Source organism: Onychostoma macrolepis, chromosome 03, assembly GCF_012432095.1.
Source record: "Onychostoma macrolepis isolate SWU-2019 chromosome 03, ASM1243209v1, whole genome shotgun sequence".
Taxonomy (NCBI): Eukaryota; Metazoa; Chordata; class Actinopteri; order Cypriniformes; family Cyprinidae; genus Onychostoma; species Onychostoma macrolepis.
This window is the reverse complement of record NC_081157.1, coordinates 32,527,079-32,546,283: the sequence shown is the minus strand read 5'-3', so window position 1 is coordinate 32,546,283 and position 19,205 is coordinate 32,527,079. Positions and strand designations below refer to the sequence as shown.

The 19,205-nt window shown below is 35.1% G+C and overlaps 1 protein-coding gene across 5 annotated transcripts in view; it reads left to right on the top strand.

The window, feature by feature from the left end:
- The window catches only part of si:dkeyp-72e1.9 (syntaxin-binding protein 4), a 51,879-nt gene that overhangs the window by 30,066 nt on the left and 2,608 nt on the right, over positions 1–19,205 (top strand). For 4 of the 5 annotated variants that reach the window (XM_058771461.1, XM_058771460.1, XM_058771464.1 and 1 more), the window contains exons 7-21: positions 709–832; positions 945–1,086; positions 5,023–5,129; positions 5,250–5,391; positions 5,530–5,602; positions 10,356–10,444; positions 13,153–13,249; positions 14,523–14,650; positions 15,010–15,102; positions 15,984–16,049; positions 16,729–16,917; positions 17,340–17,456; positions 17,908–17,957; positions 18,037–18,167; positions 18,380–18,437. In XM_058771461.1, the coding sequence (XP_058627444.1) occupies positions 709–832; positions 945–1,086; positions 5,023–5,129; positions 5,250–5,391; positions 5,530–5,602; positions 10,356–10,444; positions 13,153–13,249; positions 14,523–14,650; positions 15,010–15,102; positions 15,984–16,049; positions 16,729–16,917; positions 17,340–17,456; positions 17,908–17,957; positions 18,037–18,167; positions 18,380–18,437 (1,606 nt within the window). The remainder of the gene's footprint in view (positions 1–708; positions 833–944; positions 1,087–5,022; positions 5,130–5,249; positions 5,392–5,529; positions 5,603–10,355; positions 10,445–13,152; positions 13,250–14,522; positions 14,651–15,009; positions 15,103–15,983; positions 16,050–16,728; positions 16,918–17,339; positions 17,457–17,907; positions 17,958–18,036; positions 18,168–18,379; positions 18,438–19,205) is intronic. The other variant, XM_058771462.1, reaches the window with a different exon arrangement.

Genomic DNA, 19,205 nt, shown 5'->3' with positions numbered 1-19,205 from the left:
TTTCTTTGACAATACAACAAAGTTCAATTTGCAAACTAAAACTCATGACTTTTTATGGGCATGACAGCTTCTCTTGATTTCAGCACACCTTTTTATGTACACTACTGTTTAAATGTTTGAATCGTTCACATAACTGTTTTCTATTTTCCATTAATATGTAATTTATTCATATGATGGCAAAGCTGAAGAAATATTCAAGAAATATTCTATCAGTGTTGAAAGCAGTTGTGCTGCTTCATATTTTTATGGAAACTGTGATACACTTTTTCCAGGATTCTTTGATGAATACTAAGTTCAAAATAACAGCATTTTATTTTACATAGAAAATTTGATAACACAGTTACGATAACATAATATCCTTATTTAAATTTTCATAAATTCAGTGCATCCTCATGCTGAATAAAACTATTAACTTGTTTAAAACTAAATAAATCAATCAAGCTTTTGAACAGTAGTGTATAACAAGGAGAAGTTTTGTATCTTGATTTTTAATTGATTTAGTTCATTTAACACTCTAGTTCCTTAGATACTGAAACCGCTGTTATTGTTGAAATAGATGAATTGATGGGATGTGTCACTGCCCTCTGGTGGTTCTTATAAATGCTTTCATAATTACTAACTACCTAGTATTATGTCAAGGTTGATATCAGGCATTTTGTGATCATTCATTTTTCACTCACGTCTTTATCCATCTTTTTTGTGCTAAAGCAGGCAGATACTTGGACAGCACATCATCAGGGTCTTCATCCAGATCTCAAAGTCCTCTGTTGCTTAGTCCTGCTGGGTCTCAGAGTAACTACAACAATACAGGACCCTTGCTACGCTCCCTAAGGTTCTGGAAAACAATGATTTAGTAGTGTAAAGTTTACTTACTGAATTGTTTAATTATTTTAACCAACAGTTCATTCTAGTAATACAGAGTTTGTGTGTGTGTTTGGTTTCAGTCACCCAGGTGAAGGAGTGATTCAGCTGATATCAATCGCTCGCTCCTGCAGTTTGGGTATTACCATCGGCGGTGGCTCCAACAGACCTGATGGTCCTGCAGTTTTCATCCAGGAAGTGCTGTCTGGAGGAGATTGTCATCGGGTGAGAGAGTGGGACTCTGTAATGAACTGTGTGTGCATGTGTTTGTGCAAAATCTGGGTGTACACAGAAATCATGATTCATCAAAACGTTTAAACTTTTTTTAAACCATCTAACACACCCGATTCAACTCGTCAGCTGATTAATAGTCAGAAAAGGTGAAGAGAGTTGAGAGAAAATATGATATGTGTCAGATCCGTGTCATGTTCAGCAGCGACAGCTCTTGAAGAAATAGCAGCCAAAACAACCTAATAACCAGCTGCTGTGATGTCTGTTCATTACAGAACAAAAGAAAAAAAGAGGAAATCAATAACTTTTATGGCTTTAAGGATTCATCTGTATTTAATGTAGAATTTAGTGTTTGATAACTTCAATTTCAATTTCTGTATATTTCTGCTGAAGGGCACAGGTAAATATGACATTTATTATAATGGCTTTATGTGAAGATTGTTTTAAGTTCACGTAAATTAAAAGTTATTTTTTCAAAGTCTAATAAATGTTAAAATTGATAGCTCTCAATTATACTGTAATGTTGAATGGCTATAGTTCATATAGTCTATATATGGCTATAGTCTATAGGCTACAGTCCGAAGGGCCATTTTATAGAGAAATCAGTACTATTGGTGTCAGTGATACTGTCCTTCAGTCATAAAAAAAGATGGCATTAAACAAATATTAAAAAATATACTGTCTTTATGTTGTTTGTAGATTAATTTGAAGATTGAATGTGAAATTATTGCAATATAAAAGTATATTAAAAACTTAGGTGGGATTAGTCGCGATTAATCGTGATTAATTTCAGAAAAATGTGCGATTAATTAGTTAATTTTTTAATTTATTGACAGCACTATATATATATATATATATATATATATATATATATATATATATATATATATTGTCCATATAGAAACATTGTCCAACAGCAACACCAGCAGGAAAAGTTACAGCGGAAGTCCGTGTCTCTCTCGCCTCCCCTGAGCCCATTGAGTTTTAACAGACACCCTAAAGCATGCGGTGGGTTTAGTGGGGGGTAATTGAGATTGAATGGGGGAAAGTCACGTGAGAGGAGGCAATGCCTCCATCGTGATGTGACTGGATATGACTGGTTATGATCGACTGTGGTTGGTTCATGCGATAAATCCCACCTCTTGTGTTTGTGTGCATTCTACATTTGCAAATCAGTCTAAATAAACAATATAATGGCATTAATGGGAAGACTAATTTTTAAAAAGTATGTAAACAGCTCACACACTTAGATATAACCACTTTGTTACATCAAAATATATACTTAAATATACGGTTTCAACTCAATAAATGTTTTAGAGCTTGATATAAAGACATATCTGGAGTTTTAGTTGTGTCAGCTTGCTTTGATGCTTGTTTTGCTCTATTTAAATCATCTTGAGCCCCCCTTGGAAGTTAGCTGAGGCCCCCTGTTTGAGAACCACTGGTTAATTGTGTTATAACTGTTTAAGTTTGAGAATAGTAAGTGCTGAATGGCTGAGAAGGTGAGGTTGTGCAGGCAGCTCGTACATGGAGATGGTTTGGGTGCCTATTAAGCTAATTACTAATTGTAAACATCATTATTTGTCTTTAAACTCTGATTAAATGTGACAGAGAAAGAGAGAGATCAGTGGACGTAAATGAGCAGGATATGTCACACAATTCGAGGAAGTGTTTAGTCTGAGCTGGAGAAGAAACAGATTATAAACCTCCAAGAATCTTCTCCCCCAAAGCAAGGATCACTCAGCTTTTTACACCTTACCATTAAGCTCAAACACATTTAGCCATCTTTATCGCAAAGGGGGTTTGGATTAAAGTGAGGATGACATCCTAGAATGTCAGACTACTGAGTTATAGCCTGAGCCAGTGCAAAGGTTTCCTCTTAAGCAGGTAGACATCTCCTGGAATCCGTCTAAGCATTTATTTATCCCCTGCTTTACATTATCTTGAGTGTTTTCCCTGGCTGTGTTGGGCTGTTCTGGGAATGGGCACTGCTGTCACAGCAGACTGCAGAGGTCAGGTATACAGAAGGCCGTCGAGGGCATCGCCCTCCCTGTGGAATATAAAACTCAGAATGGGGAGGGGAGCTGTAGCATTCACCTACAGGACTATTATGCTGAAACTCAGATATTCAATATCACTTAGATTTTCAGTGTCAGATTGTTGGCCAGCTGCAACACCTATTATATAAGGTCCCATGCATGTCCGTTTTGAATCGTTTAATCAGAATCAATGATCAGAACTATCTGAAATAAACCCTGTTTTTTGTTTTGTTTTGTTTAGTCCTTGGTTTTAGCGTTTACTTGCATGTAAGTGGTGTCTCCAAAAACAAGAATCAATTTTATTATTTGAAATTAATATTTTTATTCAGCAAGGATGCATTGATATTGATCAAAAGTGACAGAAGAGACATTTTAATTTATAAAAATATAGCAGCACAACTGTTAACAACTGTTAATAACATTAATAATAAGAAGCAATGTTTTATAAGCAGCCAACCAGCATATTAGAATGATTTCTGGAGGATCATGTGACACTGAAGACTGGAGTAACGATGCTGAAAATTCAGCTTTGTAGCAACAGGAATAAATTATATAATACATTTTAAATTTTAATATTAATTTGCAATATTACTGTTTTGTTGTATTTTTGATCACATAAATGTAACCTTGGTTAGCATAAGAGAAACACTGTTTTTTTCTTTCTTTCTATTAGAACGTGTTATTTGCTTTCCATGCCTTTCTGAATACAGACACCAACCCACCCCTGCACTTCACATCCCCTGCACAACCTGGAACATAACATTTATTTCCATGATCTGCCATTTTCGCTGTTGTCCTCGCTTGTTTCTTCACAATACCTGCAGAACTTCTGATGGTTCGGCTGGTGGCTGGCCTAGAACATGGGCGTGTATATGCAAATGTTGGGGGCGTAACTATTAGTGATCCCAGTTGGTGTTATGTTCTGATTCGCCTATTGTTCAGTGGTCTTTTTTATTCACGAGATTTAAATAAGAAGGAGGAAACAATGGTGTTTGAGATTCACAGTATGTCATTTCCATGTACAGAACTCTTATTATTCAACTATGCCAAGGTAAATACTGTTTTTCATTCTATGGCACCTTTAAGAAAATAACCAATGTATTGGCAGATACCAAATATCAGTCTAAAATTTGTGAGACTAAAACAAACAAAAAACTCTGTATGTTTTAAATATCTCCAGGCATCATGTACATACAGTGAAAGCGGCTTTTAATTAATGAGAACATTTTTTAATTTGCTACTTTTAGCAACTTTTAGTTAATTTGCTACTTTTACTTACTTTTAATTTGCAGAAAAATTTAAAATTTCTGTTTTAAAAGAAATGTATCTTCAAGAAATATCAGGTGGTCAGGTGGTACAAGTTGTAGCTCTTAGAAAATTCCCAGTTTACAAGTTGTAATTACGAGTTCTACAAGGATGTGAATGCTTTTTACAAGTTGGGATCTCGTAATTCTGCTAATTACGACATGGCGTGAATGCACCTTAAGAAACAAGGTGCCATGTATAAAAATTTTTAACAGGCTCTAAGTAAACATTATTTTACCTGTGTTATAGGTGCACCAAAAGCAAAACTGATGACTTTTTTGGCCATTACTGATATGACTGCTAATATAATCGTGCATCTCTAAATCCCCAATTTCTGGAAATGTTATAGGGAGCGGATAGGATTCCCTCAAATCAGAGACTTTTGTCACAGTTGTGTAGTTTTAGTGTCTCAGAGGGGATGGAGTTACTGTAGTGGTGTCCTCTGTGACATGAGAGAGGTCTCCACCTGGTGATGAGTTGTACTGTGGCTTATGTTCCTGCTGATCCTGTTGGCACAGCTTTCTCAAACTGAATGTCTGCCATGAATTGTGACTGATCAGCAATTTTCATTCCTTTGGCCTTATAGGATGGACGGCTCAGACCCGGAGATCAGCTTATCGCCATTAACAAGGAGTCATTGATAGGAGTCACATATGAGGAGGCCAAAAGTGTGCTCAATAAAGTCAAATTCAGGTATTCACTCTGTTCAGTGTAGCTTTATGTCTTTTGATCAATGTTTAATAATTAATCAGTATCATTGTACTTCTTTCTTTTACATAATGTATCTTTTATCCCTGTTCTTTGCCCTTGAAGTCAGGAACCAATGGTGGATATTGCCTTCATCCCAGGAAAAGGACCTTTTTCCAACAGCCCATCGTTACATAATGGAGTTCAGAGGGGGGTTGGGAACGGATACAACTCCAGCCGGTTAAAGGTTCACGTCCGATCTCCTGAGGTCAGTGTTTACTAGTGTACAGTTCATATCATGTCTTTGACATTTCAACAACAAGAGAGTCTTGTGGCTTATATAATACACACACTTGTCGTGGTCTTTCTGCTAAGCATGCAATGCTTCATAATTTTTTTCTTGTAGATGCGACGAGAGGAAACAGCTCCAGTGCTTTCAACCTCCCCAGATATCTGCCCTCCAGACACACAGGTTTCAGGTACGTCACGTAGGTGGACTCATATGTCTAACCCCCTTAAATCTATTTTAATAAGCTTTACGGCTAGTTTTCTCCCATTCTCATCACCCACATGAACAGTGCAGGTTTTGTTATTTATAAGGCTCATATTTCCCTTTTGAAAGGAGTGCTCTAATTTCATAACCTTTCAAAACGAGTGCATTTTGTGCAAAGTAATCACAAGACTTTCTGTAATACTACATTATTGTTTTGCTGCATAAAAATTATTTAAACATTATTTAAACAAAAGACACAGTTACTTGAGAGTCAAAATTTCATAAATACAAAATTTAGGGTTAGTATTAGCATTAAATTGATCAAATGTGGCAGTAAATACATTGATAATGTTACAAAAGATTTATTTTTCAAATAAATGCAAAATAATTATTTTGAACTTTCTTTTCATCAAAGAATCCTGAAAAAAAATCCACAAAATTATTAAAGAGTTGATGATAAGAAATGTTTTTTGAGCAGCAATTCAGCATATTGGAATGTTTTCTGAAGGATCATGTGACACTGAAGACTGGAGAAATAATGTTGAAAATTCAGGAATAAATTACATTTTAAAATAAAAACAGTTTAAGTTTTAATAATATTTAAAAATATTGATCGAATAAATGCAGAGCATAAGAGACTTATTTAAAAAATGTATCTTACTGTCCCAAACAATAACAATAGTAATTCTACATTATGAATAATAATTATAAAACTAAAACTAAATTCAGAATATATTTCCAGAAAACAATGATACACAATTTTTTCTTGTCAAGTAAATTTACCTTGTTATAAGGATATTTACAAAAAGATAAGATTATATTCTTACTGGAATAAAAAAGACAGACATTTGTATTTTCAATATTAACTTTTAATTTAATATTGATATTTTGCAGGAAATTCATTATTATCGAAAAGTACATACATTTTCATTATCATTGTTTGTAAAGTACATCCTTTAAAATCCTTCATGGCTAAAGACTAAAAGGAAAAAAGACTAAAGACTAAAAGGAAAAATATCAGTGGTGTTCAAGTGCAGGTCCATGAATACAGAAAGTAGTTGCTCTTTAAGTTACTGTACCTTACAGATTGCACCTAGCCTCAGTGCAAGTAGCATCTAAAATTAACCAGTGCTCAGAGAAACTGGATTTCTTGCAAAGCAATTATTTGTTTTCAGAGAGAAAGATTGGGGATTAGTCAGTAGCAGTGTTTGGATTTTAATCAACGGCTAGTTGCAAAGTAATCTCTCGGTGCTGCAGGGGTCGGGCATGTATGTGAGGTGTTTAAATTACACAATCAAATTCTAGAAGACGTACCAAAATAAGAGAGGAAGGCTTCTTTCATGTCGAGTCAGATAGTGCTCTTATCTCAGTTCACAGCAGCTGGGTAGCTGTTTGGTACAGATTGGTTTGCCGTGCATAGTGTGTAATCCTTTCTTGGGGCACAAAACGGGATTGATAAGTTGTTAAAGAAACCATACAGAGAAAGCCACTTAAGTCCATTTTATGCTCTTAGATACTTTGAAGCAGCAGTCAGAGTGGATGTTAACATGTCAGGTCACTTTTCCAGACACTGAAATCTTTCTATGCTGAAATAATGCCCAAAATCAATTCACCATTGTGAATCAAGACCCCAAAATCATTTTGACACATAATTCAAACTTAAAAATGGCTGATTGTCATTCTAGTGTGTTTGAATGTGTCATGTATTAGATATATCAAACCTTGCTTGCCAAACAAAAATGACCGTGAAGCATATTTTATTAGATTGTGCTGTTTTTAATGTAAATAGGTTTTATTCAGATGTGTGTTTAACTGATTTATGTAAAAATGTATCACCTGAATGTATTTTAGAATTTTTGTCTAGTGTAGATTAGAAATATCTTTTATAACTTTTTGTTAATTGTATACCTTGTGTAATTTATTCTGAGATCGCCATGAAAATAGCCTTGATGCTGGCATGGCGTTAAAAAGTGAATAAATAAATAAATAAAGATATATCAAACCAAGTGGAATATGAAAAAAAATGATGCTAGACATATTTCAGAATAACAATTACTGAAATTAACTATTTTGACCAAGTTAATTTTTATTTATGAAATTACCCCAATGTTTTTTTAACAATATATTGATTGATTTTAACAATATATTGATTTTATTGTATTGTTTTAACCTAATAAACGTTTTAAAATGTGAGCTATCAAATAAATTAAAATAGAAAACTATATAGAAATTATTTTCAATTGTAATAATATTTCAAAATATATTTATGTTTACAGTTTTTTGATCAAATAAATGCAGCTTTGATGAGTATAAGAGACATATTTTACTGACCCAAAACAGAATTTTTGTTTTATTCCATTAGTTTTTATTTTGGGGTGCAAATCTAACATTACTTATTGAGATGTATGCTTAAAACAAGAAGTTGCCAGTGGATAAAGTAAAAAAATAAATAAATAAATAAAAAATAATTCATAATTACAAAAAAATTGGCAGTGGATAAAGTTCAAAAACCTAATTATTAATATTAATAATTAATATTATACATATTAATGATAAATTCTAAAACCCTCAAAATATATTCCCTGAAAGCAATTCTTATTATAATACACAATTTCTTCTTCCCAAGTAAATGGAACTTGTTAGGATATTAAAAAAAGGTAAGATGATAATTGTTACTGGAATAAAAAAAATACAACAATACTGGTTAAGAAACTTATGTCCAAACCTAGATGTGTACCATGCACCTGTCCATCAGGCTATCCCTGGCCCAGAGCTTAAGGTTAATCTAGACTGGATGTAAGCATGCCTGGCTTGCCCTTGAACTCTGGATGCTGTTGTGTTTACACGCAAAGCATTCTAATCATTCATGACATCTATAAAGTGTATAGAACTTAATTACCCATTTATCCAGACTAGCTGATTAAATCTTATAAGAATAAGGAAGATCTGTCTGATCTGAATTAAATAGGTGCTGTAATCCTGCAAAAGCCCTTTTGGGTGTCCTTCCTAGAAAGGGAGACTAGATGCGCTCAGACTCAGAGACATGCTTATCTTTGTTCGTTGTCATTTTTAATCATTGCGATTTGTATAGATATAGAGATTGTTGTAGAATTCTGCTCACCATGGAAGAGTGATGTTTACAACTGGTTTGCACCCTCTTTCAGTTAAATTAATGTTATTACAATACTCTCTCAGAAAAAAAGGTTAAATGCTGTCATTGAGTACAAAAGCAAAAAGATACATTTCTTTTTACCTTTTTAACCCCTAAATGGTACATATTAGTACACATTCTAGAACACAAAATGTTCATGTTAGTACCTTTTGAAAGGGTACTACCCCAGTGACGGTTTTGTACCTTTTTTTCTGAGAGTGTAGGTTAAACATGACACTATTAAATTTGAATGTGCTTATGTGTCAGATTTTGAGCTTGGCCTTTGAATTCGAGATTTATTATTTATTTATTTGAGATAGATTTTATTTTATTTATTATTTTTTGATCTCTTATTGTTTTTAAAGAGATGGATCAGACAAAAATAAACATTTGGTAATCATATACTCACCCCTTGACCCAGATGACATGAAAACCAAAAAATAACTTTCAGCCTAATTTTGCTATATTTAGTTTGAGAACAATGGGAATACTGCACTTAAAGGAATAGTTCACCCAAAAATGAATATCTTGTCATCATTTACTCACCCTCATGTCGTTTCAAACCTGTATGAGTTTCCTTCTTATGTTGAACACAAAAGAATATATTTTTGAAGAATTTTGAAGTTGTTGATTGACTTCCATAGTAGGGAAAGAAATACTATGGAAGTCAATGGGGGCCATCAACTGTTTGATTACCAGCACTCTTCAAGATATCTTTTGTGTTCAACATAAGAAAGAAACTCATACTGGTTTGGAACGACATGACGGTGAGTAAATGATGACAAACTTTTCATTGTTGGGTGAACTATCCCCTTAAGTTTTATGGACAATTTTAATGTATTTCATTGTGATGTTGGAGCTTGATAGAGTGAGTCCCCATTCACTTTCATTATAAGGAAAACAGTAGCCAGAATATTCTTCAAAAATTCACATTTTGTGTTTCATAGAAGAAAAGGAATTTATACGTTTGTACAACATGAAGGTGAACAAATTATTCCATTTTTATGTGAACTAGTTACGCTGGCTTTCCACAAGTTTGCAGTTCTGGTGCAACATTCGTAGAAACACCATTAATCTGGATTGTTTTAGTTGTCCTGGATTGTGTACCATCAGTACCACCTGTTAAATCCACTCCCCTGAGCGAGCTCCTGCTGTGTGTGTTGGTCCTGAATTACCAGCATGGGACCTGTCTGAGTCTGCGTGAGTCTGACGTGACTGAGCTCAAGCTGTCAATCATGAGCGTCAGAAGGCAGATAAATCCCCTGCAGGAGCGTGTCCCCGGGGTGGGGGTGATCATCTCATAGCTCTTATAGCCAGCGTTGCTTAACAATACACATGCCACTGAAAGCACTGGTGTTAATACCTGACTTTCTCTATCGCTATCTCTCTCCACCCCTCAATTCAAATCCCTCACACAGTTTATAATCTTTATTGTATTAATATAATACCCATTCATTTGAGCTCCCAGACAATGAAAAAAACATTAAGGCCACAGTATCCAATGCAGCTAACTAGCACTCGCCACTAAATGCTCTAATGTGAGTATGACTCTTAAAGTAGGTGAATTACTGTCCCACTTTCCCCTCAGCCTCCACCGCGCAGAGACAAGCCACTGTTTCCAAACCCAAGATCTCACTGGACCCCCACATACGGCTCAAATCAGAGAAGCTTGATCTGGTAAGCCTGGTTTACACAAACACTTCTGCATGTATACAAAGAGTGATGCTTTAAGAAACATTCTCAGCAGTCAGGTGCTGTTAATGGTAAGTTTGCATTTGACTGATAATCCAGGACACATTCTGCTGACTTAACTGGTAATATTTTCACTGACCTCACACAAAAATCAAATTTTTTTTTTTTAGCGTGTAATGTTTCTTGAATATGTTAAATATTGCAATATAATACATAAAAATTGCACAAAATTTAGCTATAATTTAAGTCTTTTATCATTTTCAACCCATCTAACAGATGCACTCTAAGACTATCACAAATAATGGCTAGCAAGATCAGTGGTCAACATTTTTGACTTGAAGGCCCCTTGTTCTTCAACACAATATTCAATGACTCACGTATATTATGCTGATATACTGTAATTATGACAAAGCTGCTTGTTTTTGAACTTTTTTAATAAAACAAAGTATATTGAGTATTAACCTAATTAACATTATATATATTAAACTAATTCATTTAGTGATTTCGGCTGTATGTTCTTTAATTAAATCCAACAGTTATTCAGTGGGAAGAAAGAAATATAATTTTTATTTATTACTTTTTTATATTACAATATTTTATCTTTGTAAATTTCAGCGTACAACATGATTTTATGTTTATTTTAATTTAGATTAGAATTTGATTATAAAAAATAATGGTAACACTTTATTTCGATAGTCCACTTTAGACATTCTACTAACAGTAAGTATCTTTGCAACTACATGTCAACTAGCAGTCATTAGAGTATTAGTAGACTGTCTGCTCAATATCTTCTAACATTTTATTTTGATGGGTCCACGACATACAGCATGCTGACTATGAGAAACTTTGCAAGTATATGTCAACTTATTCTACTAACCCTAAACCTACCCTACTGAGAGTTAGTAGACACGTAGTTGCAAATTAATGAGAATTAGTTGACATGTAGTTACAAAGTTACTTATAGTTAGTAGAATGTCTAAAGTGGACTATCAAAATAAAGTGTAACCAAAATAATTTATTTAGCTAAGTACTTTTTTAGATATGTTGAAGCCCCCTAATGGTCCCCAGCCCACTGACTGAGAACCACTGAGCTAGATAACATTGCAAAATATGTCTACAATTCACATCAGCAGTTTATTTCCATGAGTGAATGTATGACATAAAATGAGTAGTATACTAGTCATGTGAACTTAAAGGGATAGTTCACCCAAAAATGTAATTTCTGTCATTAATTACTCACCCTCATGTCGTTCCAAAACTGCAAGATCTTCGTTCATCTTTGGAACACAAATTAAGATATTTTTGACCCTCCATAGACAGCAAGGCAACTGACATGTTCAAGGCCCAGAAAGGTAGTAAGGACATCATTAAAATAGTCCATGTGATATCAGTGGTTCAACCTTGAAGCTACGAGAATACTTTTAGTGCGCAAAGAAAACAAATATAATGACTTTACTCAATAATTTTTTCTCTTCTGCGTCAGTCCGCTGCCATTCATGAGAGTACCATGACATGACAAGACAAGCATTTCTCTGCTTGAATGACACAGAAGACAAGAATTTGTTAAATCAATTCATTATTTTTGTTTTCTTTGCACACAAAAAGTATTCTTGTAGCTTCATAAAATTACGATTGAATCACTGATGTCACTTGGACTATTTTAATGATGTCCTTACTACCTTGAATGTGTCAGTTGCATTGCTGTCTTCAACTCATATGAGTGGATTTTCTTGTAAGCATTTAAGAATAAATGAATTAAAATAAATACTGTTAATTTGGGTGTAAAATATTTGATTAGTAATGACAGGATTGGACCCAGCAGTTCAGAAAACAAGGGGAATTTAAAGGGTTAATCCCCATTGAAATCTGAACCAGTGACTTCAAGAGGAGCCTGTATTTCAGTGTGAAGTAACTGACAGAGCACTTATGAAGATAACCTATCATACCTGTCATAGATCTCTGTCTCTGCTCTTTGTTATGGTGCAGTTGTTTAGCAGAGATTTAATTTAATCCTGCTGATCCCGAGGCTGACCCTAATCTACTGGCCCATTAATAGGATTAGGTCTCAATGGACGAGAGCACTTAAATGTGGACTAAAGGCACAATGCACATGATATTAAGTGTTGCACGAACAGGTATTTGACATGCTCCAAAATTTTGATGTTACTTTATGCTGTTTATTCCGCTGTTTGTCTCATCTTTAAGTAGATGTTTTATCTGGAACAGGACAGTTTTCTTGCCATTGGTGTTTGAACAGTATATCTTACTTTTGTGGCAGTATCAGATTCTAGGTTTGAACTTAATCTGATTAGCTTTATTAATGCCTTTTGAACTCTTACGGACCATAAGCCTGGATTTATTGTACGCCACTGACTTGACCTCTGTTACCACACTGCCCTCTTGTGTACATGGCTGTAACACTCGTTTCAAGCTTGGATGGATGCTGTACAGTCGAGAAAGAGTCATCAGTCAGCTCTTAAAATATCTGTTTATTCACTAAACATTTAAGCATGATAGTTCATAGTTATATATATTTTTTACTTTTGTCTGCTCTGAGAAGTAAATTCAAAAGTGCTGTAATATATTAATTAAAAAAATAATAATAATTAAATAGGAGAATGGCATTGCAGACCTCTCAGTATGCCTGAAATACTATAATGATGAAGGTTTTTGACAGTTTGGTCATTTTGCAGGCTCTGTTGTACCTGGGTCTGGATGTAACTGATGAGAAGGGGCGGCAGCTCAGAGAGAGTCTCACTACAGACCCTCAGGGAACGGTCTCGTATGGAGGTATAGACACATCTTTTACACCTTTATGCTGCACCTGCATAACATGATCCTCAGCCAGTCAACTAGATGAAGGAAATAATCACTATTTTCACAATCATTTTGGTGTGGACTTATACTCCCTTTTGAGAAAATCACATATTTCAGTATTGGAAGTGAGTCTAAAACAGGGGCCATTTTGATCTAAAGTGCTATTTTTAATCATTTTCACTTCTACCAGCATGCACACACTTACATTATGTATTTGCACCACCCATGCAATAAAATCAGATCCTGTGCAAACGTCCTTGAATGAGTGGGGTTTTATAGCATATTTAATTTAACTGCTTAGGTAATGTTAATTATTTTAACCAATTCAGGGGTTTCCATTTTACGATTTAAAGTTATGATTATGATTTTAAATACGAAATTACAATTTAACATCGATAAAAATGTATCTTCATATTTACAGGTAATGCTTAATTTTATAGCTTTCATTTGACCTTCAGGGGGATCAGATACCACAAACCTAAATAAAACAGGTTGCATGACAAAGAAAAAAGGTTACTGCAGTTTAGCAAAAAAGGAAATTGTAGTTTAGCATGCAAATGTGGCGGAATTTAACATTACTGAAATAACTAAAAAAATGTAATACTAATCTCTCTAGCACTCATTGCTCGGATGCCAGTGATTAAGGTTTCCAACCTCTGAAATAACCCGAGGAAATAATCACATTTTGACATGGACGGAAATACCTATTCTGAAAAGGGAATCACAATCCTTATTTGGATATTGAGTTCAAGTTTACACTTTGAAACACTTAGAATGAGTTTTTAGAGACAGATTGTCTGTCAGGGTGGAAAAATATTTGGGTTCAGTACAAACTTAGACAGCTAAGTATATTTCCAGGCTGCTCACGACAGGGAGTTACGCTCCTCAGCAGGAAGATGCCACCGCGGCAAATCCTGATCAAAGTGCTTGCAGTGGAGCAAGAGTTCTGCCTGTTTTCTTGTACTTCAGCTGTGCAAACACTTAGAGCAAGCACCTGAACATAAATATTCCCTCTAGACGCTCTTTCTCCTGGAATATTCTGGATAGATTTCACTGAGTGACAGGAGAAGGGAATATATTGCACCCATTTTCTGTGTAGCAAGCAAATGTTGTCCTGAAATCACATATTTTCAAATCAACATAACAGAAGTCTTGATGGTTTTGATGCTGCAATTCCTTACATGCTTTTTATGTTTGTAGTGCTATTCTTGGCTATTTCTAACTACGCCTCTGTTTTCTTAATAAGACTTTGTGGAAGCCACCCGCAGTGTTTATCAGGAGAAGCTGGAGGAGGCGGGACTGGGACAGGGTCCCTTCATGTTCTCCTATCAGGAAGCAGCTAGTTTGATGGACACCTCTGCCTTTCATTCCCCAGTAAGTAGACCCGCAGGATTTAGCAGTGACTTTGATTGGGGCTAAACTTCAGCGCAATCCTCAGAGCACCTCCTCACATTGAGACTTCACTTTCTCCTGAAGTTGAGCATGTCGAGAGATTTACTCAGGGTTCTTAAAGGAGCTTTTCTGCTGCTCAGGAAAGTTATCAAAGCTGTCTTTTAAGCTCTTAAACGCTTCAATTGTCAGAGTTTGCCTGTTCTGTACCCTGCGCTTTTGGATGTCTCACATCGATGTATGAGCACTGAATTGGTCCTGGTTTTAATGTTCTTTTCAGATCTCAGAGGCAGGGTCACACACTTATGAAAGAGTTGTTTTAGGAGTGTCACTCTCTCTTTCAGACCTACGAGTCAGAGTGCAGCTACAGCAGTGAGGAACTCGAGGAGTTTCAGACTGAAGTCAAACAACTCCAGCTGCAAATGAAACAACTTAAGGTGAGTTTTGAAATAATCACTGGATTGTGTTGCGTCTTTCCTGCAGGGTCCACAATGAACACTCATTAAGTGCCAAATGCAAGTCAAGATTGACTTAATAAACAGTTACTCGTAAGTTGACCTGTAACTCCATTAGGAAATACAACATAATACATATTGTTTTAAGTCAAATTATTAAAATGTTAGTCTGACTGATTCAAAGACATACAAATCATCTTAAGAAACACAACTTAAACTGCTTATAACATTTTTTAACCACTTTTTTTCTTTATTTGGCAAGTTTTTTTCTTTCATACCTTTTGTTTCAAGAAATGTAGGGGAATATTTCTCACATTAAGCCACTAAAACAAAATTAAGAGTAACAAAATCACAATGTGACAGGTGACTCGATGTTAAATAAGGTTTTTAAAAATTTTTTCTATTTTCCACCATTGATGTGGCAAAAAAAGTCATGATTAAGTAGAAGTAATTACTTTTTTTGTATTTTGATGTGAATTGATTGAGTGAAATTGATTATTGAAAAAAAAAAAAAGCAGGCTGGGAACTTGGATCTATTCATTGGATGTTGATTTAAATCTGAGTATGAGGCTGAAAGTGGCAGAGTTATAAATGATTGACGTTTAGTATGCGTCACTATATCATTTCACTGGAAATTGAGTTATAAAAATTGGATTAAAAAAATTGCAAGGTCAAAAAAAAAAGAATATATGCATGGATGAATCAGTCTATAAAAACAATATCATACATTTAGAGAACAGAATTTGCATTTCATGGTCATTTTAATTTTGAACCCTGCTTAACTTTCTATAACATTTTACGAGACAGCTGAACATCTTTGCAGAGAGCCTTTGTGACATGAACATTTATCGCAATGCTCTCAGGTGTTACTGAAAGACACAGAAGACAGCAAGAAGACTCTGGAGGAGGAACTGCAGAAGACAGCTGAGGTAACGCCTGCTGCATCTCAAATAAACAGTTTGTTTGATGTGACTTAAATGCCTCGAAATATGCCATCCACATATTAAGAGGCATGTGAGCTGTTTTAATACATCAGCACTTTGTGATGGCCATACCTCACTATATTTGTATGGAGTATACCAAACATAAGCTATTAACACATGAACATCTGAACTTGTTTAAACATTTAAGGGCCAGATTTACTAAACAGGGCAAATTAGCATTAGAGCGCAATTCCATAAAAGCACCGATGGGAGGGAAAATTCTGCGGGTGATTTACTGACAATGCGCATATTAAAGAACAACTTCTCATTTCCATAATGACCAGCGCAATCTACCAAGAGCAGCTCAAATTACCGCCTGCTTTAAGACATGTTGTTTTTGGACATTAAATAATGCCACAAATACCAGCAAATCTTAGTATATCGCTAAGGGAACTCATACAAATACATATACAATAAAGCGAGTTGCAAAAATAACTGTGTCCACGCCTTTTCAGCACTAATTTCCCACAGCATGTTTTTAGTAAATTCTGACAGTAGTTTTTTAATGCCGAATGAGGGTTTTCACTGGTGCAGGCTGATAGTAAATCTGGCCTTGTGATGTTTATCAGTTTTTCAGTTCATCAGTTTATGCATTCCCTTATTTCCATGTATATGGGTGAAACAGAAGGCCACAGCCACAGTGGAGGAGAATAAGTGTCTGAAGAGTAAGCTGCAGGTAGCAGAGGCTGTTCAGAGACAGACTAACAGTGCCGAGCAAGACTATGAGGAGGTCATTCAGCTCCTGGAGGCTGAAATCAAAGATCTGAAGAACCAGCTAGCTGGAAAGAAACAGAGAGTCCTGGAGGCTACTAAGGTAAAAATCATCCTCATCACATCTCTCTGTTTGATGAAAAATGATTTATATTATCTTTAAGAAGATGATGCAATGACTGAAAACTTTGTAGACTGGAATGAGTTGGCAGGTAACTGTTATCCAGTATAACACAGGCCTGTTTGTGAAACAGTGTTATTTTGGTATTTGTATAGCATTATGAATTTTGAACGAGCTTTTTTACATTTTGATTTTAGTTTTAATAAATTTGTGATTTTTATTATTTTTTTTTTTTACCTATTTAGCTCTACTTTTATTTAACTTTTGGTTTTAGTAATTAGTAGACTTATTTTATTTCAGTTAGTTTTAGTTAGCAAGTTTTGCGCTTGTCATCAATAGAATGTTATCTTCATTTCAGTTAAGGAAAATAAATACACTGCTTTTAAAGGCCTTTTCCTTCACAGGACGATATGATGGAGCTGAACAGTAGGCTCACTGTCATTGACAGCAAGTTAAGAAGGTCTGAACTCACACGGAAACACCTGGAGATATCCAACAAGAAGCTACTTGGCTTTGCACAGGTAAACACAAACCACATTTTTTGACTTAACCCTTTAGTTCACCCCAAAATGCAAATTAGGTCATTTACCCACCCTCATTTCATTCCAAACCTGTATGAGCTTCTTTCTTCTGTTGAACTTGAAAGAGGATTTTTTTCTGAAGAATTTTGGCAACCAAACGGTTAACAGTCGCCATTAACTTCCAGTATTTTTTCCATACTATGTAAGTCAATGGCTACCGTCAACTGTGTACCAATATTCCTCAAAGTATCTTAGAAGAAGAAATAGAATAGAATAGAAATAGAAGAAACAAATTCATAAAGGACTGGAATGACATGAGGGTGAGTAAATGATGACAGAATTTGCATTTTTGGGCGAACTATCCCTTTAAAGTTCACTGGTGTATCTCGGTATCAGTGGTGCTTCAAAAACACACAAAAAAAACATTGAAATTTGCGCTCTGTTTTTACAGAATGTCCACAAAGTTCTCACGAATACCAGTTTGTTTGGGACTGAAAGTGGGTAAGTTTCTCCAGACAAACACTGAAAGTTGCAGTGTGTCTCCCGTCGGAGATCATGACTTACCTTCCTCATCCCGCAGGTGCGCTCGAGTGTCTCCAGTGACCGACAGCCCCGACACACCCTCCCCGATCCCTGACCCCGCCTGCCAGCTCGCAGCTGAGGCCAAAGAGCTCGTAGATGGTGTCTGCTCACTTTGCACTGAGGATCACAGTGAGTGAGAAATGTGCACTCGATCATCAACAGCTCTGGCGGTTTAAAGCCTCCCTCCTTTATTCTGATCGTTTGAAGCCGCTTCAGTCTGTTCCAGTGGAGTGTGACTTACATAATCATTAGGACAATTTCTGGACTTTTAACTCATTTGAACTTGTGTTTTTGCATCTGCGATGCCATTATTATTCGTGAAATGTTTGGTTGTTTTGCAGCATTAGTGCAGTACGTAGAGGGAGACGTTGTGAAGGCTGAAGAGGACTGTGATTCAGAGTGAGTGGCCGGTTTTGTTTTGTTATGAAGCAATCAGCATTTTTGCCTTCAACTGCTGCTGTCAGCTGAGTTTAGCTCAGGCCAAATGTTCAGTTCACTGTCACAAAACCCTTCACTGTAACTGCTAACCTTGCAAAGTCTCTCCGTTATCCAGTTTGACAAGGAGTTTTGAAAAACACCAAAGCAGGAGTCACGTGGCTCATATTTTAGACATGTAGAGGTTTAAATGGTATTAATCATGCCATTTTAAAATGAGAATCAAGGGCAGCCTTGTTGTAGGGTGAATCCTAGCAGAAGTGCTCAAGAGTGCATTTCAGAAGATCCTTTGAATTATTAGTCTTTATTAGTCTTACTAGTCTTTATCATTCTGAAATTTTAACTGGATTATTGTTATATCATTTATTTATTGAACATGCTCTGTACATTTGTTTACTGGTATATATGTGTTTGTTTATTTATTTATTTATTATTAAAATAATAAATTTAATGCATGAAGCATATTTTCTTTATTTTCATTCAACTATATATTTACTGAAGAAAAAAAATATATATATATTTAATATTTTTCTTCATTAAAGTTGCATATTTATGCATATACATATGTGTGTTTAAATAGTAGTAATTTGAATAGTATTCAAATAATATATAAAATTTTAGGAATTTATTATTTCTTATTTCTTCAAAGAAAATAAAAGTTTTATTATATATTATGTATTTATTATATTAAGCTTTAATTATTATTTTAATAATTTGAGATTTATGTTTTCT